Below are 25741 nucleotides of genomic sequence, written 5' to 3' on the forward strand. Positions count from 1 at the left end.
CACTTACTATGTGCCAAGCACTGTTCTAAGCGCTGAGGTAGATACAATTTAATCAGGTTGTCCCACGGGGGGCTCACCGTCCTAATCCCCATTTTCCAGATGAGGTAACTGAGGCACAGAGAAGTTAAGGGACTTGCTCAAAGTCACCCAGCTGACAAGTGGCAGAGTCGGGATTAGAACCCACTACCTCTGACTCTCAAACCCAAGCTCTTTCCACTAAGCCACGCTGCATGCCGAGCTCTGTACTAAGCTCCTGGGAGAGGGACAATCCAACGGAGTGGGTAGACACGGTCCCTGCCCTCAACGAGTTTACCAATCTTTGCAGCAAATAGGCATTTAGTATCGTTGATTCGCAAACGAAAGCTACTTGGCGATAAAACCCAATCGCAGTCGATTTTCTCCACTCAAATTTTACTCTAACCTTGAAGAATTCATATTATTATGTACTTCTAACCCAGTTCTAAAAATAGAGCAGTGTGTTATTGTGTTTCAACAAATGGGGAATGAAAAACAATTGGTCAGCTTCAAAACATGAAAACATGAAAAACATCCAGTTCCTATAACAAACATAGGCAAAATGACTATACGCTAGAACTTTCAGCCAGGAAATGCCTAGGAGGACAAGAACCCACGGGCTCAACGACCGTTAGAACACTGTTTCTTAGTAGGTTCGTGTGGGGAAACAGTGCTATAAAATTAATTGGAGAAATATTTTCACACCCGTTTGCCCATTAGCGATAGAGTCGTTAATGGATATGTTTAGCAATGGAATGGGACCCTCAAGTGTGTCGGGCGTGATTACAAAGGGCTTGATTCCAAGAGGGACAGTCGTCCTTGTCCTGAAGGGTCTAGACCAGTCAAACCATCAACGTGCCTAGTGTATAGCCTGGGAGGGTTCAAAAGGAGTTAGCAGACCCACTCCCTGCTCTCAAGGAGATTAGCATCTATTGTGTGCAGAGCTATGTAGTAAGTGCTTGGGAATGGGCAAAAAAAGTAGCAGAAAAGAGTCCTGCCCAAGAGGACCTTGACGCAACAGGAGAGGCAGATGCCGGATGAAAAACTACAGCCAGGAGGAAGCTCGCCGTGGGCAGGGATCGTGCCTGCCAAATTTGCTTTATTGTACTCTCCCAAGTGCTTAGGACAGTGCTCCACACATAGTAAGTGCCCAATAAATAGCTTTTTAGGACAGTAAGGAAAATAAAAATAATTATGGTATTTGTTAAGCGCTTACTATGTGCCAAGAACTGGTACCCCAGGCACTTCACTAAGCGGTGGGATAGATATAAGATAAACAGGTTGGACACAGTCCATGATCCACCTGGGCCTCGCAGTCGTAATTCCATTTTACAGGTGAGGGAACTGAGGCCCCGAGAAGTGAAGTGATCCACCCAAGGACACACAGGAAAGTGGCAGAGCCGGGATTGAAACTCAAGTCCTATGACTCTCAAGCCCGGGCTCTTTCCACCAGGCCACGCTGCTAGGCCGCATAAGGAGATAATGCACAGTCTAAGAGTCTTGTGAAAGACAGGATGTGATATCTGAGGTGATAAACTGTCCAAGTTAATTTGAAGTCTGATAACGTCTGAGAGAGATTTACGTTACAGTTGGAGGAACCCAAAATATGCCCAACACATCTCAGCCCGTAGGTGTAAATGCTGTTTTTTGAAACAAACAAAAATACCTCCTTAACATCATCCCCTGCGAAAAACCATCATCTGGATGTTTTCAGTTACCTTTCTAGATTTGGGTTGATAGAGTTTAGCCTAACACACACACAAAAAAAACTTGATGAACAGATGTGTGTCTGTACATAGCTGTAATTTCTTTCTTTCTTTATTTACTTATATTAATGTCTATCTCCCCCTCTAGACTCTGAGCTTGTTGTGGGGAGGAATGTTCCTGTTGTTGTATTGTACTCTCTCAAGCGCTTAGTACCGTGCTTTGCACACAGTAAGCGCTCAATAAATACAACTGAATTTATGAACATCCATTCCTAATGTATCCTGGATGATTCTTTATTCAAAGCATCCCCTTCTATTTTGGAAAATGCTGAAGTCGACCTAACCATGTAACCTTCCCCCAGAAAAAAGCATATGATGTCATGGGCCTGGGTGGAATTTTTTTTTATGTTATTTGTTAAGCACTTACTATGTGCCAATTATGTGCCAAGCACTTTTTTAAACACTTGGGTAGATATGAGCTAATCAGGTTGGACCCAATCCATGTCCCATGTGGGGCTCACAGTCTTAATCCCCATTGTGCAGATGAGGGACCCGAGGCCCAGAGAAGTAAAGTGATTTGCCCAAGGTCACAGAGCAGAGAAATGGCAGAGATGGGATCAAAAGGATGAGATAGACATTAATGTAAATAAATTATAATAATAATTATAGTATTACTATGTGCTAAGGACTATTCTAAGCACTGGGGTAGATACAAGAGAATCAGGTTGTCCCACGTGGGGCTCACAGTCTTCATTCCCATTTTAGAGATGAGGTAACTGAGGCACAGAAAAGTTAAGTGGTTTGACCAATTTTACACAGCAGACAAGTGGCGGAGCCGGGATTAGAACCCATGTCCTCTGACTCCCAAGCCCATGCTCTTATATGGGAAGCAGCGTGGCCTAGAGGATAAAGTATGGGCCTGGTAGTCAGGTCTAGTCTGCTGTGTGACCTTGGGCAAGTCACTTCACTTCTACTGGGCCTCAGTTCCCTCATCTGTAAAACTGGTTAAGACTGAGAGCCCCAATTGGGACATGGATTGGGTCCAACCGGATTAACCTTTGTAACTACCTCAGCGCTTAGACCAGTGCCTCCATGATAAAAACTTAACAAACACTATTAAAAAAATGTATAAAAAAAAAATTACCGATATGGACTTAAGTGCTTGTGGGGCTGAGGGAGAGGTGAATAAAGGGAGCAAATCCAAGGGCAAGGGTGACGCAGAAGGGCGTGGGAGAAGAGGAAATGAGGGTCTAGTACAGCCCGTACAATGCGGGAAATCCCACAAGCTCAAAACCTAGTCCCCTCCTATCTTACCTTGCTTCTCTCCTTCTCCATCCCAGCCCGCACACTTCACTCCTCTGGGGCCGCTAACCTCTTCACTGCGCCTCTGTCTCGCCTGTCTCGCTGCGGACTTCTGGCCCACATCCTGTTTCTGGCCTGGAACGTCCTCCCTCCGCTAATCTGACAGACAACCACTCTGCCCCTCTTTGAAGCCTTATTGAAGGCAAATCTCCTCCAAGATGCCTTCCCAGACTAAGCCCCACTTATTCTCATCTCTCTCTCCCTTCTGCATCCCCTTGAATTGCTCCCTTTGCTCTTCCCTGCTTCCCAGCCCCACAGCACTTATGTGTATATATATACAAAACATAAATAGACATCAACAAAAATAAATAAAATGACATATACATGTCATTTTATTTATTTGTATTTATTTATTGGCACAGTGCTCTATTACTATTATCATTGTTATTATTCATTGCCCAGGGGCTGACTGGAGTAAGGGTGTGGGCTGAGTGGGCAATATATTTGATGGTATTTATTGAGTGCTTTCAGTGTGCAGAGCACTGCACCAAGCGCTTGGGAGAGTCCAATACAACAGAGTTGGTAGATTCGTTCCCTGCCCACAATGAACGCCAGATCTCAGCCTAGAAGGGGAGAGCAAGATTTCCAGGGAATCTAGAGGGCCACATTTGCAGGCAGGCAAAGTGATGCCCTGAAGTTCCTAGAAAACCACTGGTTTGTGGTTTTTTTATGGCAGTTGTTCAGTGCTTACGATATCCTTGACTTCTCTCTCGCTCAACCCACGTATTCTAGCCGTCACTAAATCCTGTAAGTTCTACCGCCACAGCATCACCAAAATCCGCCCCTTCCTCTCCATCCAAACGTCTACCGAATTAATGCAAGCACTTATTCTATCCCGCCTCCTTGCTGATCTCCTGCCTCGGGTCACTCCCCACTCCAGTCCGTACTCCATTTTGCTGCCCGGATCATTTTCCTTCAGAAATGTTCAGTCTATGTATCCCCCCTCCTGAAGAAACCCCAGTGGTTACCCACCCACCTCCGCATCGAATAGAAACTCCTCACCGTCAGCTTTGAAGCCCTCAATCCCCTCACCCTCTCCTACCTGACCTTGCTGCTCTTCTACTCCAACCCAGCCCGCACACTTCATTCCTCTAACGCTGACCTTCTCACTGGGCCTCAATCTTGTCTATCTGGCCTCCGACCTCACGCCCACATCCTGCCTCTGGCCTAGAGAGCCCTCCCTCCTCTTATCAGACAGATAATTGCTCTTCTCCACTTCAAAGCCTTACTGAAGGCATAACTCCTCCAAGAAGCCTTCACTGATAAAGCCCTCCTCACCTCTTCTCCCTGTTGCGTCACCCTAACTTGCTCCCTTCGTTCATCCTCCTTCCCAACCCCACGGCACAGATGTACATTTCTGTATATATCTGTAATTTACTGATTGATTTACATATATTAATGTCCGTCTCCCCCTCTAGACTGTGAGCTCGTTGCGGCCAGGGAATGTGTCTGTCTGTTGTTATATTGTACTCTCCCAAGTGCTTTGCACAAGGTAAGCTCTCAATAAATATGACTGAATGAATGAATGCCAGCCACCCTTCTATGCGCTGGGGTAGATACAAGTTATTGACGTTGGACCCAGTACATGTCCCCAGACAGGGCTCCCACTCTTAATCCCCATTTTACAGATGCGATAACTGAGGCCTAGAGAAGTCAAGTGACTTACCCAAGGTCAGCCAGCAGATAAGTGGCGAGGCAGGGATTAGAACCCAGATCCTTCTGAATCGCAGGTCTGGGGCCTCTCCACTACGCCACACTGCCTCTCGCTGTTGAGTGAGACCCCCCAGCTCCTTGGCGAGGGGAAAGGGAATGGCAGGTAGAGAGGAGACAGAGCACACTGCTCTATGCATGATAAGCACTTAAAACACAATAATAATTATGGTATTTGTTTAGCGCTTACTATGTGCCAGGCCCTGTTCTGGATACAAGGCAATCAGGTTAGACACAGTTCCTGTCCCACATGGGGCTCACAGTCTCGATCCCCGTTTTACAGACGAGGTCACTGAGGCCCAGAGAAGTGAAGTGACTTGCCCGAAGTCACACAGCAGACGAGTAGAGGAGCTGGGATTAGAACCTCTGGCTCCCAAGCCCGGGCTCTTGCCACTAGGCCAAGCTAGTCCTGCTGGCTGATAAATAGCAGCCCTGCTCCTGGATAGGAACAGAGAGGGGGCTCCGGCTGCGGGGCTCGGGGTCCAGAGGACGTGGCCCCTGGACGATAGAGTGGGTGAACGAGCGGTGCCGGCCCCAGGCCCCGTCCAGCTGGGAACCGTCCGCTTCGTCGGACTGGACCGGCCGCCAGAACTGGGGCCCTCCCTCCCCGCTGACACTTACTGCCACATCTGAAGTGTTTCTTCTGTTTCCACCGATTAGCTTTAAAGCCCAGACCCACTAAGCGCCTTGATACTCACACCCTACAGCCCTAACGTGCAGATCCTTATGCTGGGTTGATTCCCCTCTCCGTGATTTATTTAAATCTTACAGTAATAATAATTGAGGTATTTATTAAGCGTTTACAATGTGCCAGGCACTGTACTAAGCACTGGGGTGAATACAAGCAAATCAGGTTGGACCCAGCCCCTGGCCCATATAGAGCTCATAGTCTTCATCCCCCATGAGCAGGAGCGTGGGTCAGTGGAAAGAGCCCGGGCTTGGGAGTCAGAGGTCATGGGTTCTAATCCCGGCTCCGCCACTTGTCATCTCTATGACTTTGGGCAAATCACTTCACTTCTCTGTGCCTCAGTTACCTCATCTGGAAAATGGGGATTAAGACGGTGAGCCCCACGTGGGACAACCTGATTACCTTGTATCCCCCCCTCAGCGCTTAGAACAGTGCTTGGCACATAGTAAGAGCTTAACGAATACCATCATTATTATTTTACAGATGAGGGAACTGAGGCCCAGAGAAGGAAAGTGACTTGCCCCAGGTCACACAACAGACAAGTGGCGGAGCTGGGATTAGAACCTGGGTCCTTCTGACTTCCGACTAGATTGTAAACTCCACTTTGGGGGGAATCATGCCTACCTCCTCTACTCTACTCTCCCAAGGGCTTAGGACAGTGCTCTGCACACAGAAAGTGCTTAATAAAAAGTATGGATTGACTGCTGAAAGCTTAAGTGGCACAGAACCCCCATTATAATCGACACAAATGTACACTCAAATGTTCTCATGATCTTATATCTACTCTTCTCCTTAGTTGTTTTTTTTCTTAATGGCATTTTTAAAGCATCTACTGTGTGCCAGGTACTGTACTGAGCACTGGGGTAGTTACAAGCTAATCAGGTTGGACACGGTCCATGTCCCACGTGGGGCTCACAGTCTTCTTCCCGAATTTAAAGATGAGGAAACTGAGGCCCAGAGAAGTGAAGTGACTTCCCCAAGGTCACACGGCAGACAGGCGGTGGAGCTGGAATGAGAACTGAGGTCCTTCTGACCTGGACCTTTGTCCAGTGTTTGGCACAGAGCAGGTGTTTAACAAATACCACAATTATTATTGTAGTTAAATTCCAAAATAAACCAACTGTCCTAAACTCACTCAACAAGCTGCCTTTGGATAGGGTAAACACCCCAGTCCTTGCTAAAACTGCCTACTACACGAACACTCCTGCAGAAACAAATCATCGACAAGTTGGGACTTAGCTGGACATTTCTTATACACAGTTCTTTCTTTCTCTATTTCTTTCTCACATCCTCAGGGACCTCTAAGTTTGTAAACTGAATTTCAAGCCAGAAGTACATCCACCGCTTCCTTCCCTATGAAGCTCTTCCTCTATAAGATCACTTCACTCTGGGATTTGAGACCTCGTCCAAAATTCCTGGCGCATTTTCAATCGCGCAGAAAATCTTCATCCCCGGGGGGTTTCAAATATCTAACAAAAACATCAGAATCTAAGCACTGTGTATCAGAGGGAAAAAACTGAACAGAAAGGCTTATTTGGAAGATTATTCTTCTCACTTTTTTCAGTTCAACATGCTTTAGTTAAATCATTTTTCACTAAAAAGCCCTAGAGTTTCTCAGGAGAAGAAACATATTTTCAGACAGTAAGTGTGAACTATATAACTTTTTTCATGGAATGTGGTTGGAAAGAAAATTTTTATAATTCACTGAGGGCAGGGATCATGTCTTCTCGCTCTAGCACTTGCCCAGGAGTTTAGCACAGGGAGCCTGCTCACAGTAGGCACCCAATAAATACTATCCATTCAACTGTACTTACTGAATGCTTCCTGTGTGCAGAACACTGTACTAAGCGATTGGGAGAGTACAATATAACAATAAACAGACACATTCCCTGCCCACAGCAAGCTGACTGAATATCAAAAATGCCACCACACTTCATGACATCAATTTTAAAACAGAGTGTATGTAAAGCTCAAGAATTCCACGTTTAAACTTACCACCTGACAGCGACCATACTTCTCAAAATAATAGAAGGGCCTAATTCGACATGATTGACATCAAGGGTATTCAAAGAAATCCCAGGTAGCATCGAAAAGTCAATCAGTGGTATTTATTGAGCATTAACTGTGAGCAGAACACTGAGTTAAGCGCTTGGGAGAGTTGCTAGGCTAGCAGTGAGCACAGGGAGCTAACATTTGTTCAATCCCAATGGACATAATTTTCATACAGATCAATAAGCCCACAGTTTGTAAAGGGAGGTTCCAAATGCAAATGGGAATTAGTATTAACTGTGATATTTTTTCAGGGCTTAACATTTGCCAAGCACTGCACCTAAGTACTAGGGTTAATACGACAGAACCCGGGCCTGGGGGGTCAGAAGGACCTGGGTTCTAATCCTGGCTCCACCACATGGCTGCTGGGTGACCTTGGGCGAGTCACTTCACATCTCTGGGCCTCAGTTCCCTCATCTGTAAAAATGGGGATTAAAAGTGTGAGCCCCATGTGGGACAGGGACTGTGTCAAATCTGATTGATTTATATATACTTCAAGGCTTAGAATAGTGTTCGGCACATGGTAAGTGCTTAACAAGTAATACTATTATTAATGATAATAATGATGGCATTTGTTAAACCCTTACTATGTGCTGAGCACTGTTCTAAGCGCTGGGATAGATACAAGGTAATCAGGTTGTCCCACGGGGGGCCTCACAGTCTTAATCCCCATTTTACAGATGAGGTAACTGAGGCACAGAGCAGTCAAGTGACTTGCCCCAAATCACACAGCTGATCAGTGGCGGAGCCGGGATTAGAATCTACGACTTCTGACTCCCAAGCCCGAGCTCTTTCCACTTTGCCACCCTGCTTCATGCTATATTATCATTGTCATCATCATCACAATCAAAATCCAATTCTGTCTCATACAGGGTGCCCAGGCTAAGTGGGGGTGGCGGGGGAGATTGGGTAGTGAAGCCTCATTTTATAAATGAGGAAAATGAGGGAAAGTTAATAATAATAAATGTGGTGTTCAGCGCTTGCTGTGCCAAGCACTAGACTAATTGCTGGGGGAGATACAAGATAATCAGGTCGCACGCGGGGCTCACAGAGTAAGTGGGAGGCAGAATGAAGACTGAACTCCCATTCTGCAGATGAGGGAACTGAGGTACAGGGAAGACTAGTAACCTGCCCAAGATCACATAGCAGGGAAGTGGCAGAGCAGGAATTAGACCCCGTGTTCTTTTCACTAGACTATGCTGCTTGGGAACTAGGTTTGCCCAAGTAATAGCCATTTGCCCAAGAAAGAGGAAAGGTACTTATACAAGCATCTTCCTCTTGAGCAGAGAAATGGCCAAATAGGGGTGGTTTAGCTAAGGTTGGACACAGTCCCTGTCCTACATGGGGCTCACGATCTTAATCCCCATTTTCCCGATGAGGGAACTGAGGCCCAACAAAGTGAAATGACTTGCCCAAGATCACCCAGCAGACAAGTGGCAGAGCTGGGATTAGAAACTAGATCCTTTTGACTCCCAGGCCTGGGCTCTATCCACTAGGCCATGCTACTTCTCTGCTGCTTTGCTGCTTTGCATAGATTCTGTAATGATGCTTTGTGGGCAGGGGACGAGTCTACCAACCCCGTTACATTGTACTCTCCCACACGCCTAGTGCAGTGCTCTGCACACGGTAAGCGCTCAATAAAAATGGTTGACTGATGGAGCCAGGCTGGTGACGTGAATTAAGAGCATCTGAGCAGCAGCAAAACCCCACAGAGAAAACAATTTGATTATGGAACGAAAGGATCTGGCTTTCTAGGCCTGAGTGCAAGTGCAGTTCCCAAATGAATAAAATGAGCTGGAGGGAACTTGATTAAAAAAAAACAAAAAAAACAGAGGAAAACAACATTAACCTTATTCTACTACAAGACAGAATATCCAAACACTGTCCTGAGAGATCTTCTGTCCACATCAGGCACAATCCAGCAGTGTCAGCTCATGATATCAGGAATTCGGGATCTCTCCAGTATGAATTGGGATCAATTTATTGATAAGTTTTTCATGTGTTTGGGCTTGTGTGCATACACACACACACACACACACACACACAAAAACACACACACACTCCCTCTCTCATACTGGTGTTCTCTGTCCTTGAAACAGAAGCAGCATAGCCTAGCTGAGCACTTAGTACAGGGCCTGGCATGTTGTAAGCACTTAACAAAATACCGTAATTATTATTAGTGCAAAGAGCCTGGGCCTAGGAGTCAAAAGGACCTGGGTTCTAATCCTGACTCCACCACTTGTCTGCTGTGTGACCATGGGCGAGTCACTTCACATCTCTGAGCCTCATTAAGACTTTGAGCCCCGTGAGGGACATGGACTGTGTCCGGCCTGATTGGCTTGTATCTACCCCAGCGCTGAGTACAGGACCTGACACACAGTAAGCGCCTTGATGAATACCATTTAAAAGAAAAAGAAATCACCTACAGGTGAGCACACGCTGCCAATCAATCAATTAATCAATGCTATTGATTGAGCACTTACTGTATGCAGAGTACTCTACTAAGGGCTTGGGAAAGTACGATACAACAGATTTGGTTGACACGGTCCCTGCCCACAGCGAGTTTCCAGTCTAAAGGAAGCTGTGTCCAAAACCTGCCCCTGGTAGAGCCATACTTTGTGGTGCCTGGCGACGTTAGGCAGTTGCCCCCTGGCATTGCCATCCATCTGTGAGAGGTAGTGTCGCCCAGAGGGAAGAGAAGGGCCCGGGAGTCAGAAGGACCTGGGTTCTCATCCTGGCTCTGCCACTCGCCTGCTGGGTGAACTTGGGCAACTCACCTCACTTCTCTGGGCCTCAGTTTCCTCATCTGTACCATGGGAATTAAGTCTGTGAGCCCTCGGTGAGGCTACATCCAAACTGAGGAGCTGTATCTACCACAGCACTCAATACTGTGCCTGGCACCTAGTAAGCGCTTGACAAATTCGTGGTGTCCGTGGGGGGAGGAAGATAAGGCACCATGACCTCAGAGACTGCTGGCTAGTAACTAAGGCTCCAGAAATCTTCCAAGTGGTCTGAAGTCTGACGCCTGCTGCCACCAGGCTCTGGCCCGGCGTCTCCCAGATGAAGCTCCGGCCTCCTAGATTTGTTTTTCCATTTCCTTGGACCGAGTCAGAAAGGTCTTTCTCCATTACGGCAAAAGGACCCCTGGTTTCCTTTCAGAATGCTCCGAGCGGACAGAGCGGCAAACCTGGAGCAATTGGATGCCTCAAAAAACGTCCATTATTTGAAGAACACCAGCGGGGCCGATGCTGGGTTGGAAAAGTGGTACCTTTGGTTCAGGATTCTGTCTCCGGCAGCTGCGACCGGATCCTTGGAGAAACCAGCTGCTGCTCTGGGTTTTTCATTCATTTATTTATTTTGTATTTGTTAAAGTATTAACTAGGCCACATTGCTTGGGAAATAAATTTGCCCAGGTAATAGCCATTTGTCTAAGAAAGGGGAAAGGCATTTATACAACCACCTTTTAGCAGAGGCATGAGACGGAAGGTTTGCCTTAGCTAAGCTCGTCAGGTTGGATGCAGTCCCTGTCCCTCGTGGGGCTCAGGGTCTTCGTCCCCATTTTATGAATGAAGGAAATGAGGCCCAGAGAACTGAAGGGACTTTTTTATGATATTTATTTAGTGCCTATTTTGTGCAAGGCTCTGTACTAAGCGCTGGGGTAGATACAAGCTAATCAGGCTGGACACAGTCTGTGTCCCACACGGGACTCACAGTCTTAATCCCCATTTTACAGGTCAGGGCACTGAGGCCCAGAGAAGTGACTGACCCAAGGTCACAAGGCAGTTACATGGCAGAGCTGGGATAATAATGATAATAACTGAGGTGTTTGTTAAGCGCTTATTATGTGGCAAGCCCTGTACTAAACGCGGGGGTGGATACAGGCAAATCGGGTTGGACACAGTCCCTGTCCCATGCGGGGCTCACAGTCTCAATCCCTATTTTACATTTGAGGTCACTGAGGCCCAGAGAAGTGAAGTGACTTGCCTAAGGCCACACGGCAGAGAAGTGGCGGCGCCAGGATTAGAACCCATGACCTTCTGACTCCCAACCCCGGGCTCTATCCACTATAGCACAAATAGCCTGATCCTTCTGACTCCCCAGGCCCAGGCTCCGGCCACTGGACCACACTGCTTCTGGTCGAATCCCGGACGCCCCCAGACCTGGGTTCTCCATCAGCAGCTTTGGCAGCTTTGGTCTCTGAGCACCATTTCCTGTCCCTCCTTCTCAATCTAGCTTGCTTTATTTTGTGAGAAGGATGTGGAAAAAGTGACTAAGTCCCCATTTCCCCTCCCCACCCTCCCTTCTGCCTCGCCTAGAGCCTTGGATCTCTATCCCCTTAAGCGCTTGACAGTCACCCACCTCCAGCCCCACAGCACTTATGCCCACGTCCTTATACTTGGCTGTTTCGCCGAAGCAGCGGGGCTCAGAGGAGAGAGCCCGGGCCTGGGAGTCAGAAGGATCTGGGTTCTAATCTCAGCTCTGCCTCTTGTCCACTGTGTGGCCTTGGGAAAGTTACTTCACTTCTCAGTGCCTCAGTTATCTCAACTGTAAAATGGGGATTGAGACTGTGAACACCTTATGAAACAGGGACTGTGTCCAACACGATTTGCTTGTATCCACCTCAGCACTTAGTACAGTGTCTAGCACAGAATAAGTGCTTAACACATGCCATTATCATTATTATTATTATTCTCTGTATTCCCTCTGTAAAATGGGGATGAACACTGTGAGCCCCACGTGGGACAGGGACCGTGTCCAACCCTATTTCCTTGTAACCACCCCGACGCTTAGTACAGTGCCTGGCACACAGTAAGCACTTAACAAATACTACAGTTATTATTTTCTTAGTGGCAATATTTTGTGGCAATTATTAGTCGCAGTAATATTTTATGGCAATTATTATCCATTCAATCGTATTTACTGAGCACTTACCGTGGCCCTTGGGAGAATCCAATCTAACAATAAACACAGTTCCCTGCCCACAAAGAACTTATTGCTATTATTATTATTATCATTATGAGGGAAGTGGGGTGGCGCAGAGGGCCAGATGTGACTCACCCCCGCAGGAGCTTGAAGAGCATGCAGCCCAAGGAGAACCAGTCGGCGCTGCTGTCATAGGCCGTCCCTTTCTGGAGCACTTCCGGGGCCATGTAGCCATGGGTTCCGCTGAGGGGGACAAAACGGCCGCCAGGTTATTGCAATGACCCTGACCGCTGCCCGGGGTCACTCAGTGGGGCCCGGGGTCACCAGTGAGGCCTGGTGCGGGAGGACGCCCCTCTCCATTTCGCAGGTTGGGAAAGACCCTGAGGGTGGGAAGTGTCTTAGCAAGAGATTTGGGAGTACCGGGGGCGATCTCGGCCTTTTTACGTTTCCGGCTGGGGACGGAAGACAGCAACGCATAAATAAATAAATATTTACTTATTTACAGATAGTAATATCTGTTGCTCCCTTTAATAACTGTGGCATTTCTAAAGCGCTTACTATGTGCCAGGCACTGCACTAAGCATTGGGGTGAATACACGAAAATGGAGTTGGACACAGTCCCTGTCGATACATGGGGCTCACACTCTTGATTTCCATTTGACAGATGAGGGGACTGAGGCCCAGAGAAGTGAAGCGACTTGCCCAAGGTCACACAGCAGACAAGGGGTGGGGCCGGAATTAGAACCCATGACCTTCTCACCCCCAGACCTGGCTAAGTTTTGGGTCCCCTTCTATTCTCCATCTACACCCACTCCCTTGGAGAACTCATTCACTCCCCTGGCTTCAACTACCACCTCTATGTGGATGATTCCCATCTACACCTCGAGACTCGATCTCTCTCCCCCTCTGCCGTCTTGCATTTCCTCCTGCCTTCAGGACATCTCTACTTGGATGTCCTTCGGTCACCTCAAACTTAACATGTCCACAATAGAATTCCTTATCTTCCCTCCCAAACCCTGTCCTTCCCCCAACTTTCCCATCACTGTACTCAGCACCGCCATCCTTCCTGTCTCCCAAGCCCATAACCTTGGCATTTTCTTCAACTCAATCTCTGGCATTCAACCCACATATTCAGTCTGTCACTAAATCCTGTCGGTTCAGCCTTCAGCACGTCGCCAAAATCCACTTTTTCCTCACCCAAACTGCTTGCCACTTTAATCCAAGCCCTTATCCTATCCTGTTTTGATTCCTCTACCAGCCTCCTTGCTGATTTTCCCTGCCTCCTGTCTCCTTCCACTCCAGTCTATACTTCACTCTGCTGACCAGATCATTTTTCTACAAAAACGTTCAGGCCATGTTTCCCCACTCCTCAAGAACCTCCACTGGTTGCCCATCCACCTCCGCGTCAAACAGAAACTCCTTACCATCGGCTTTAAAACCCTCAATCGCCTTGACTCCTACCTCTTACCTCACCTTGCTACTCTCCTACTACAATCCGGCCCACACGCTTTGCTCCTGTAATGCCTACCTACTCACCGGACTTGGATCTCGCCTATCTCACCGCTAATTTCTCGCCCACGTCCTGCCTCTGGCCTGGAACACCTCCCCTCTTCTTATCTAACAGACAATGACTCTCCCTCCTTCATAAGCCTTGCTGAAGGCACATCTCCTCCAAGAGGCCTTCCTAGACTACAGGATACATGACAACAAGATGAAATCATAAAATTGGATTGAAATGTGCTCATCCACAAATTCCATAGGGACTCAACTCAACATTGGGAAGAGCCCAGGCCTGGGAGTCAGAGGACTTGGGTTCTAATTCCAGCTCTGCCAATTGCTTGCTCTGTAACCTTGGGCAAGTCACTTAATTTATCTGTGCCTTAGTATTCTCAACAAAAAAAGGGATTAAATACCTGTTCTCCCTCTTACTTAGACTTCGAGCCTCATGTGGGACAGGGACTATGTACAACCAAATTAACTTGTACCTACCTCAGTGCTTAGACAGAGTTTGACACATAGTAAGGGCTTAACAAAAGACCAAATTAAAAAAGGAAAACAAAACCAAAAAACCTAACTTCTTGAAAAACCACAGCCTTGTTTCAGAGTTAAACGGCTGCAGATTATTTTCCACCAGGGCTTTTTATTTCACTTCAGAATTGGAAAAATATAGAAGTTATTCCAATATCGAAGCAGATGCTCAGAGAAAGAGTGGAAACCAGGTTCAAATCTACACACAAGAACATGGCATTGTTGAGAATGTAATCACAATAAAGCCCCAGTAATTCACAGAGTGAATGTCCATTCTCCTTCGTTAGACTCTGAGCCTTGCATGGGACAGGGACTGTGTCCAAACTGGATTTACTGTATCCACTCCAGCGCTTAGTTCAGTGTTTGGCACATAGTGAGCGCTTAACAAATACCAAAATGATTATTATGGTTACTATTAGCAATAGTTAATAGTAAAGGAGTTCAGATTGAAAAAGATTTTTTTACAATTCCCTACTTGTATGTTTTCCTATGGATCCCTTGCCCACCTCCTGTCTCTGGTCTGGAATGGTCTCCCTCCTCAAATCCAGCAGACAATGACTCTCCCCCCTTTGAAGCCTTATTGATGGCCCATCTCCTCCAAGAAGCCATCCCAGACTAAGCCCCCCAATTCCTCATCTCCCTCTCTCTTCTGCGATGCCAGGACTTGCTCCCGTTACTCATCCCACCTCCCAGTCCCATAGCACTTACATACATGTCCGTCATTTATTTATTTGTATCGATATCTGTCTTCCCTGCCTCTAGACCGTAAGCTCGTTGTGGGCAGGGACTGTGTCTGCTTATTGTTCTATTGTACTCTCCCAAACGCCTAGTACAGGGCTCGGCACACAGTAAAGGCTCAGTAAATACAACTGAATGAATAACGAATGAATGCGAGTCTCTGAGGTGTCCTGAGTTTAGCATTACTTCTGTGATAACCTCACTGGTTGTTTCTCTCTGACTACCGGCAGCTGAGTTGACAGGAAATAGTCTTCCCACTGCTTTTGCATATTCCCCGGCCTGAGACCTTGTGAACGCAGTGCATTTGAAAGGTTTTCTATTTTAGGCAAGCAGCGCAGCCTACTTGAAAGAGCAAGGGTCTGGGTTCTCACCGTGGCTCTGCCAGCTGCCTGCTCGTGTGACCCTGGGCACGTCACTTCCATTCTCTGAGCCTCGGTTTCCTCTTCGGTAAAATGGGATTCGAACTTACGCCTTCCTAAGCTGTGAGTCCTGTGTGGAACAGGGACGGTGTCCAACCTGATTACCTTGTATCTACCCTAGCGCTGAGTACACAGTATGGATTTAATCATTCATACAATCGTATTTATTGAGCGCTTACTGCATGCAAAGCGCTGCACTAAGCGCCTGGGAGAGTACAATGTAACAACAAACAGATGCATTCCCTGCCCACAAGGAGCTCACAGTCTAGAGGATTTAACAATCAGTGGTACTTATTGAGCCGATCACTGTGTGCACAACACTGTCCTACGTGCTTAGGAGAGCCCCTCTGGACTGTAAGTTCACTGTGGGCAGAGAAGATCACTACCATATTGTTATATTGTACTCTTCCAAATGCTTAGTACAGGGTTCTGCAGACAGTAAGCGCTCAATAAATGTGATTGATTGATAACAACAGAATTGGCAGACTCATCCCCGGCCCACAGTGAGCTTACAGTCTAAAATTACCACAGATATTATTATTACTAGGCCAAAAGCGGCTTTCTCTTTGCAGTAACAGAGAACATAAAAGAAAGCGTATGAGAACTTAGTCCAAATTATCAAGGATTCCAGATTCCAGAGGAGTTCCAAATTAACGAGCTTTGACTGTACATCGAACAAAATGCAAACGATACTTACACACTAGCGTGTGGTTTCTTTTTGGAAAAATCACAGGCCAGACCAAGATCTGATATCCTCACGTGTCCATGCTCATCCAAAAGGATATTGGCAGGCTAGAAAGAGACAGAAAATGATATTTAAAAGCAAACCCTCCTAAAAATTCAATTGTTCAAATCTGTTTCTTTGCTTTGAAAAACATGTAGTGGGAAACTGATACCTGGCTGTTGATTTGGGATTTATTCAGAGATCCCATTCATAATTTTGCACTTTAACTTAGTTCAAAACCCACAGAGTACATCTTATCATATCCAAGAGAGAGGAATTGGCAAGGGCCAAGTTTAAGTTTATATATGAACCCCATATTGGAGTCCCTATTCATTTCTCTTTCTGTGTGTGTCTCCCTGATCCTGTGTGTCCCAGGATTTGCAGTCCTGTAGACTGAATGTTTGTTGTGGGTAGGGAATGCATCTACCAACCATGTTGTCCTGTTTTCTTCCAAGTGCTGAATACAGTGCTCTGTACACAGTAAGCTTCCCTCTCAGTGTGGCACCTGGAGAGCGTCCAGTCCTCTACCAGTCTCGGCTACGGGAGGGAGAGTCAAGCACAGGCCTGTCCGTTCCATTCCTAGCTCGGGCAGTGGCTAGCGAGTGGCAGGTCATCGGCTACAAATCAAAACTCCCCCGTGCTGGGCAGCAACGGCTTGGGAGAGAATCGAGGGCAGAGACTCGAGTTTACTGTGTGGAAGGTGGCGATGGTAAACCGCTTCCGGATTTTTATCAAGGAAACTCTATGGATCCAGTACCGGAATGATTCCAGGAGAGATGTGTCCGTGGTGTCGCTATGGGTTGGAAACGACTCGATGGCATAAGACAAGACAAGGCACAGTAAGAGCTCAATAAATATGATTGATTGATCGACTGATAGAGGGGGGAGCTCACAGAAGATGACCCTACACTGCAAGCTCGTTGTGGAATGGGGACATATCTGCCAAATCTGTTGTATTGTTACCAATCAGTTGTATTTATTGAGCGCTTTCTGTGTGCACAGCACTGTAGTAAGCTCTTGGGAGAGGACAATATAACAATACAACTGAGTTGGAAGACATATTTCGCAGCCCATCACGAGCTGACAGTCTAGAGGGACTCTTCCAAGCACTTAGAACAATGCTCTGCACACAGTAATCACCTCAATAAATATCCCTGATTGATTCGAAAAGCAGTGTGGCTTAGTGGCACGAGCCCGGGCTTGGGAGTCAGAGGTCGTGGGTTCTAATCCCAGCTCTGCCACTTGTCTGCTATGTGATCTTGAGCAAGCCACTTAACTTCTCTGGGCCTCAGTTACATCATCTGTAAAATGAGGATTAAGACTGTGAACCCCTTATGGGACAAAGTGATTTCCTTGATCAACCCCAGCACTTACAACAGTGCTGCACACATAGTAAGCACTTAACAAATACCATTATTATTGTTACTGTTATTATTAATGGATAGAGCATGGGCCTGGGAGTCAGAAGGGCCTGGGCTTAATCCCTCCTTCACCACATGTCTGATGTGAGGCCTTGGGCAAGTCATTTCACTTCTCTATGCCTCAGCCACCTCATCTGTCAAATGGGGATTAAGACTGTGAGCCCCATGTGGGACAGAGATTGGGTCCAACCTGATTAACTTGTATCTACCCCAGCGCTCAGCGCAGAGTAAGTGCTTAACAAGTACCATAATTCTTAGTGTGGTATTTGTAAAGCGCTTACTATGTATCAAACCCTGAACTAAGCACTGGGGTGGATACGAGCCAATCGGGTTGGACACAGTCTCTGTCCCACGTGGGGATCACTGTCTCGATCTCCATTTTACAGATGAGGTAACAGAGGCCCAGAGAAGTGAAGTGACTTGTCCGAGGTCACACAGAAGACATATGGCGGAGCCAGGATTAGAACCCATGACTTCGGACTCCCATGCCCATGCTCTATCACCATGCTATGCTGCACTGCCTTTGTTTCTCTGTGTAATGATGCTTCTGTAGGTCCTTGCACATAGAGCTGTCCTCCCCACACAGATGACACCCTTTATCTTTGTGGGTGACTGGATCTTGGCCACATAGGTAAAGGTGTGACATGTGGTTTCCTCTCAAGTTCCTTACTTCCTTTCAGGCCATTCTGCTTCTGGGCCAAAAAGATAGCAGAAGGGACAAAGAGAGGGTTACTTTTTTCTTCTCAACATGCCAGGCTGGAAGTGGTGGCTAGAGCCCGGGCCTGGGAGTTGGAGAGCCTGGATTCTCACTCTGGCTCCGCTACTTGTCTGCTGTGTGACCTTGGGCGAGGCACTTCACTTCTCTGGGCCTCAGTTCCCTCATTTGTAAACTGGGGAATGAAGACTGTGAGTTCCATGTGGGAGGAGGACTGCGTCCGACCTGATTATCTTGGCCTTACATCAGCGCTTAGTTCGATGCCTGGCACCTAGGCAACTCTTAACAAATACCATTATTATTAAATATCATAAAAAAGGTGAGGTGTAGCACATCGTGCTGCATGTCTGCCCTCCCCCTATGCGATAGCTCACAACGTGTTCACTTCCATGGTCTCTCTCCCCCTCCTTCCTCGTGACAGGAGCCGGAGAGCTTCTGGTTGAGCTACAGCTGTCCCAGTGCCTCCTCTCCAGTGCCCCTCGACTCAGGCAGAGTCCAACTAAACCCCCTGGCTATTTCTCCAGGGCCCTGTGCTGACACTGTCATCAAAAACTACCACTCTTTTACGTAGGGGAAAGTATCTTTTTCGTATGTTTTCGGTTCTTTGGAATCCAATCCAATGTAAAGCGTTCATCTACCTTCTTCAGTAATAATAACTGTGGTATTTGTTAAGTGTTTACTATTTGCCAGGAACTGTGCTAAGCACTGGGGTAACAATAATAATAATTTTGGTATTTGATAAGTGCTTACTATGTGCCAAGCACCGTTCTAAGCGCTAGGGTAGATAGAAGATAGTCAAGTTGTCCCATATGGGGCTCATGGTCTACATCCACATTTTACAGATGAGGGAACTGAGGCCCAGAGAAGTTAAGCGACTTGCCCAAGGTCACACAGCAGACAAGTGGTGGAGTCACATTAGAAACCATGTCCTCTGGCTCCCCAGCCTGTGCTCACATCTCCTCCAAGAAGCCTTCCCTAAGTGGTCCCTTTTCTCTTCTCCCACTCCCTTCTGCGTTGCTCTGACTTGCTCCCTTTGTACACACCTCTTTCCGGCCCCACAGCACTTCATGATGATGACGATGGTACCTGTTAAGCATTTACTATGTGACAGACACTGTACTAAGCGCTGGGGTGGATCAAGGCAAAAATTGGACAGAGTCCCTGTCCTATGTGGGCTCATAGTCTCTATCCCCAATTTACAGATGAGGGAACTGATGAGGTCTTCCCCTCTAGGCTGTAAGCTCCTTGTGGGCACGGAATGTGAAAACGCAGTCTATCGTATCGTACTCTCTCAAGTGCTTAGGATAGTGCTCTGCCTGCTGTTATAACAAAAATAATAATTATGGAACTGTGAGCCCCACATGGGAGTGGGACTTTGTACAACCCGATTGGTTTGTTTCTCCCCCAGCACTCCCCACAGGGCTTTATAGGCTGCCTGGCACATATTAAGTGCTTAACAAATACTGCAATCATTATTATTATTCCAACTCTCTTGAGGACTTAGTATAGTGCTCTGCCTGCTGTAGACTGTAAGCTCCTTGTGGGCAGGGATCGTGGTTGCCCATACACCTCCACATAAGAAACTCCTCACCATCCGCTTTAAAGCACTCAATCACCTTGTCCCCTCCTACCTCACCTTGACAGTCTCCTACCACAACCCAGCCTACATATTTCTCTCCTCTAACGGCGACATTTCCACTTTACCCCAATCTCGTCTATCTGGCCGCCGACATCTCACCCACGTCCTGCCTCTGGCCTGGAACGCCCTCCCTCTTCATATCTGAAAAACAATGACTCTCCCCCCCTTCAAAGCCTTAATGAGGGCACATCTCCTCCAAGAGGCCTTCCTTGACTAAGCCTGCTCTTTTTTTCTTCCACTCCCCTCTGCATTGCCCTGATTTGCTCCCTTTATTCATTCCCCTCCCCCCAGCCCCACAGCACTTACGTACATATCTTTATATTAATGTCTGGCTCACCCTCTGGACTGTGAGCTCATTGTGGGCAGGAAATGTGTCTGTTAATTGTCATATTGGACTCTCCCAAGTGCTTAGTACCGAGCTCTGCACACCATAAGCGCTCAATAAATACAACTGCCTGACTGTCTATTCTACTGTAAGTGTACTCTCTCAAGTGCTTAGTATAGTGCTCTGCCCAGTGTAGACTGCAAGCTCTTTGTGGGCAGGGGTTGTGTCTAACCATTCTATCGTACTCTCTCGAGCACTCAGCATAGCGTTCTGCCCGATGTAGATTATAAGCTCCTTGTGGGCAGGGATCTCGTCTACCAACTCAATTGTACTGTCCTCTCCCAAGCGCTTAGGACAGTGGTCTGCACCCAGTAAGTGCTCAATAAATCTCTTTGATTGATTATTAAGGAAAGGCATCTTCGGGCTTAGTGGAAAGAGCACGGGCTTGGGAGTCAGAGGTCGTGGGTTTTAATCCCGGCTCCGCCACTTGTCACCTGTGTGACTTTGGGCAAGTCACTTCAATTCTCTGTGCCTCAGTTACCTCATCTGTAAAATGGAGATTAAGACTGTGAGCCCCACCTGGGACAACCTGATAACCTTATATTTATCCCAGTGCTTAGAACAGTGCTTGGCACACAGTTAGTACTTAACAAATACCATTATTATTATTATTATTATTATTATTATTCAGGGAGGAGAGGGGCTTCTTTAGGAGGATTTTGAAAATGAAAAGAACTGTAGTCTGGTAGATGACCACACCCAATGCCACTTTAGCATCTCTCTACAGAAAAATTATCACGTACCAAAAAGTAAAGCAGCAAGAGGGAAAGTGAAATGCTGGAATACTGAACAGAACTACTGTGCCATTCAAGTAACTCCGAACCCAGTAGCATAGTAAGGGGAGTCAAGGGAGAGTGCTCTCCTACCTACTTGGTCCCAATCTTGGCTGACACCAAGAACCATGGTAGAAAAAACAAGCTGATCTGTCAACGACGCTAACCCAATCTGTTTCTTTTTATTAGCTGAAGAGCCCTGAGGGACCACAGCTTTCACCCCGCCTTGTGGATTGCACTAATTTAGGAAATGCTTAGCGGAAAAAACAGGGGGCCAGGAGTCAGAAGGACCTGGCTCCTAATCCCGGCTCTGCCACATGTCTGCTGTGTGATCTTGGACAAGTCGCTTCACTTCTCTGGGCCTCAATTCCCCTATCTGTAAAATGAGGATTAAGACCGTGAGCCCCATGTGGGACAGGGACTATGTTCAACCTGATTAATTTGTATCTACCCCAAGACTCGGAACATGGCTTGGCACATAGTAAGTGCTTAACGAATACTATTATTATAATTATTATTGTTATTATTATATGAGGAAATTTTGTCACAACACATCTGTCTGGAGAAAATGTGTCAAAAGGGGCCAAAGAGATGGGTGTGGGTCCACACATGATATCGATGAAAGACACGTGTACCCTTACGCCGGTTTCCTGAACATAAAAGTCACCTTCTGTCACTCTTCAACACCAGTGACCTCCTGCTCCACCCCATCTCAACCTTCACCAATTTAGTCATGCACTCGATCTCATCATCTCTGGCCGTTGCTCAATCTCTACCGAAATCTTCTCTGAAATCTCTCTTTCTGACCACAACCTTCTCACCTGCTTTCTCTCCCACACACCTCCTCCCCGCAAATCTGTACCGCTCCCCACACAGACTGCCGATCTTTTGACCCCCTCCAATTTTCTCAACTCATCATGCCCCATTTAGCGTCCATACCCAAACTCCCTTCCCTCGATGACCAAACTGACACTCACGCCGCCGCCCTCTCTAATGAACTCAACTCGCTCGCTCCCCTCTCCCTTCGTCCATCTCGTTCCGCTAACCCACAGCCCTGGATCACCCAGACGGTCCACCTCCTTCACTCTTGTCCTCGAGCCGCAGAGCGCTGTTGGCAGAAATCTAAATAATGGGTCGACTTTGTCCACTTTGAGTTTATCCTTGCATGGTTTAACTCTGCCCTCTCCTCTGTCCAGAAAAAATTATTTCTCCTCCCTCACTGACACCCGTGCTCATCACCCTCACCAGTTGTTCCAGATGTTTAACTCCCTTCTCAAACCCTGTCCCCCCCACCTCCCGCATCCCTTGTCCTTAATAGCCTGGCCACCTACTTTATTGAGAAAATTAATAATGTTGGTATTTGTTAAGCGCTTACTATGTGCAGAGCACTGTTCTAAGTGCTGGAGCACTGTTCATGATCCCCCTAAAATCTCCACTGCCCCTCCCTTCTCCTGCCCCTCTTTCAACTCTCCCATCTTTCCCAGCAGTACTTCAAGAGGAGATCTCCTGCTTTCTCTCAAAATCCACTTAGTAATAATAATTATAATAGTAATAATAATAATTGGGGTATCTGTTAAGTGCTATGTGCCAGGCACCGTAATAAGCCCTGGGGTGGATATGAGAAAATCGGGTTGGACACAGTCCCTGTCCCACATGGGGCTCACAGTCTCAATTCCCATTTTACAGATGAGGGCTCACAGTCTCAATTCCCATTTTACAGATGAGGTAACTGAGGTCCAGAGAAGTGAAGTGACTTGCCCTAGGTCACACAGCAGATAATAATAATACTAATGTTGGTATTTGTTAAGCGCTTACTATGTGCAGAGTACTGTTCTAAGTGCTGGGGGAGATAGAAGGTCATCAGGTTGTCCCACGTGAGGCTCACAGTTAATTCCCATTTTACAGATGAGGGAACTGAGGCACAGAGAAGTGAAGTGACTTCCCCACAGTCACACGGCTGACAAGTGGCAGAGCCGGGATTTGAATGAGGCAGTGCGGGGATTAGAACCCATGACCTTCTGACTCCCAGTCCCATGCTCTATCTTCTACTTCATTCTGCTTCTCACTTATGTACATAGCTTTAAATTCTATATGCTAAATAACTTATTTATAAAAATGTCTACCTCCCCCTCTATGCTGGAAGCTCACTGTGGGTATGGAGCGTGACAGCTAATTATGTTGCACTGGACTCTCCCAAGCACTTAGTACAGTGCTATGCATATAGTAAGGGCTCGATTAATACAAGTGATTAATTGTTTGACTGATTTCCTCCCCGACCTCCAACTCCAGGAGCAAAGACTCATTCAGTAAATCACTGAACGCTTACGGTGTGCAGAACACTATACTAAGCTCTTGGGAGAGGACAATAAAACAATATAACAGATACATTCCCTGCCACAATGGGCTTATAGTCTAGAGGGGAAGACAGACATTAATAGAAATAAATAAAATGACAGACAGGGACCTAAGTGCTGTGGGGCTGGGAGAGGGGATGAATAACGGGAGCAAATCAGGATGACGCAGAAGGGAGAGGAAGAAAAGGAAAAGATGGCTTAGTCAGGGAAGACCTTGAAGAAGGAGAGAGTCATCGTCTGTCAGATATGATAAGGGAGGGAATTCTGGGCCAGAGGCTGCACATGGATGAAAGGTCGGAGGCGAGATAGTCCAGTGCTCTGCACATAGTAAGGGCTCAATAAATACCATTCATTGATTGACTGATTAATTTCCTACTCCCAACCCATTTCCAGGAGCAAAGAAAACATATTAGCCAAGCACATACTGCCCCGGAGCTGGTTAATCGAAACTTCACTGTGCCACCCAGCCTACAAGTGGGCCTTTCTTCAGTTTCCACCGGCCGATAAAAGAACTAGCCAGAAATATTCAGGTAACCCTATGTCAGAGCACCTGCCCTTCTGTTGCAAAAGGGACTTTTTCTAATCCGTAGAATCCTGGTTTAAAGGAATACTAGAATCAGGTTTTAAAGGACTACTTACCTTCAGATCCCGGTACACGACAAATCGATTATGCATGTGTTCTAGACCCAGGATGATTTCAGTGGCATAAAATCTCATCTCCTTCTCAGAAAATACCCCATGCTGGGAGAGGTGATAGTGCAAGTCTCCCCCTGGAATCAGAAAAGTGGAATTTAATTCAGCGCGCTGGATGAAAAATCCAAGCAACAGCTACTTACAGCAGGAGAGCTATGACTCTGTCACGCTTTTTCTTTGGGGGGATCCCGCTTTGGATGTACTGAGGAAAAATTACTTGGAAATAATGAGCCCAATTCAAGCCCTGCAGAGGGGAGAAGAGGCTAGCTCAAAAAGCGATACGACAAAAAAAGTGGCATTGGTGAAGCACTTACTATGTGCCAGGCTCTGTACTAAGCACTGGGGTAGGCACAAGCTAATCAGGTTGGACGCAGTCCCTGTCCCATATGGGGCTCCCAGTCTTAATCCCCATTCTATAGATGAGGGAACTGAGGCATAAAAAAGTGAAGAGACTTGCCCAAGGTCACACACATAGACAAGAGGTGGAGCTGGATTTAGAACCTAGGTTCTCTGACTTCCAGGCCTGGGCTCTTTGAACTGGGCCTCGCTGCTTCTCACCAAGATGGAGATTGATGTCCTTGATGCACTTTGTGAGTGAAGCTGCCCTGCCTACATCTATTCTCTGTTCATGAATCAGAGGCTTTGCAAGAAGGGCACGGGACTACGTGATAGATCCAGGTTCAAATCCCAGCATTACCATGTGTTTTTATTTTTAGAGAATTTGTTAAGCGCTCACTTGGTGTCAAACACTGTTCCCAGCTAGCTCGTTGCGGGAAGGGCATACGCTTGTCAACTCTGGTACTCTCCCAAGCACTTACCACAATGTTCTGCAGTAAGTGCTGAATAAATATCACTGACTGATTGGGAGAGAGAAGTTAATCGGGTCAGACACGGTCCCTGATCCCCATGGGGCTCACGGGCTAACTAGTGAATTCCCATTTTTCCAGTTGAGAAGACTGAGGCCCAGAGAAGTTAAGTGACCTGCCCAAGTTCACACAGCAGACTGGATAAGTCCTAGGCCTGTGTTTTTTTTCACGAGGCTACGCTGCTTCTCTAGTTGACTCCTGCAGTATCTTGGGCATGTCCCTTACCTCACTGTCCCTCAGTTTCCTTCTCTGTAAAATGGGGATATCTGTTATTGTTCTCCCTCCTTAGACCGTGAACCCCATGTGGGGGAGGGACTGTGTCCAATCTGATGATCAATGTTTAGCATGCAAAAAGTGTTTAACACCTACAGTCATTATTAGGCAAGATCACGTCCACAGCAGTGAAGCTGTATAGACTTGTGGATTATCTCCCTGGTTTCCCTAGTCTATCGCTGTTTGAACGACAGCCTCCTGAGAGCCCTGCAAGTGGTACTTAGAAAACATATGGAGGAAATTGGAGAAATAATTCGTGT

General features: G+C 46.9%; 1 protein-coding gene across 2 annotated transcripts in view; it reads right to left on the reverse strand.

Annotated features, from left to right (window-relative positions):
- The window catches only part of GRK3 (G protein-coupled receptor kinase 3), a 148843-nt gene that overhangs the window by 20169 nt on the left and 102933 nt on the right, over positions 1 to 25741 (reverse strand). For both annotated transcript variants that reach the window (XM_029049390.2, XM_029049393.2), the window contains 3 exons: positions 24289 to 24419; positions 16336 to 16430; positions 12589 to 12696 (listed from right to left, as the gene is read on the reverse strand). In XM_029049390.2, coding sequence (XP_028905223.1) covers positions 12589 to 12696; positions 16336 to 16430; positions 24289 to 24419 — 334 coding nt within the window. The remainder of the gene's footprint in view (positions 1 to 12588; positions 12697 to 16335; positions 16431 to 24288; positions 24420 to 25741) is intronic.

The sequence above is a fragment of the Ornithorhynchus anatinus genome, chromosome 21, assembly GCF_004115215.2.
Source record: "Ornithorhynchus anatinus isolate Pmale09 chromosome 21, mOrnAna1.pri.v4, whole genome shotgun sequence".
Taxonomy (NCBI): domain Eukaryota; kingdom Metazoa; phylum Chordata; class Mammalia; order Monotremata; family Ornithorhynchidae; genus Ornithorhynchus; species Ornithorhynchus anatinus.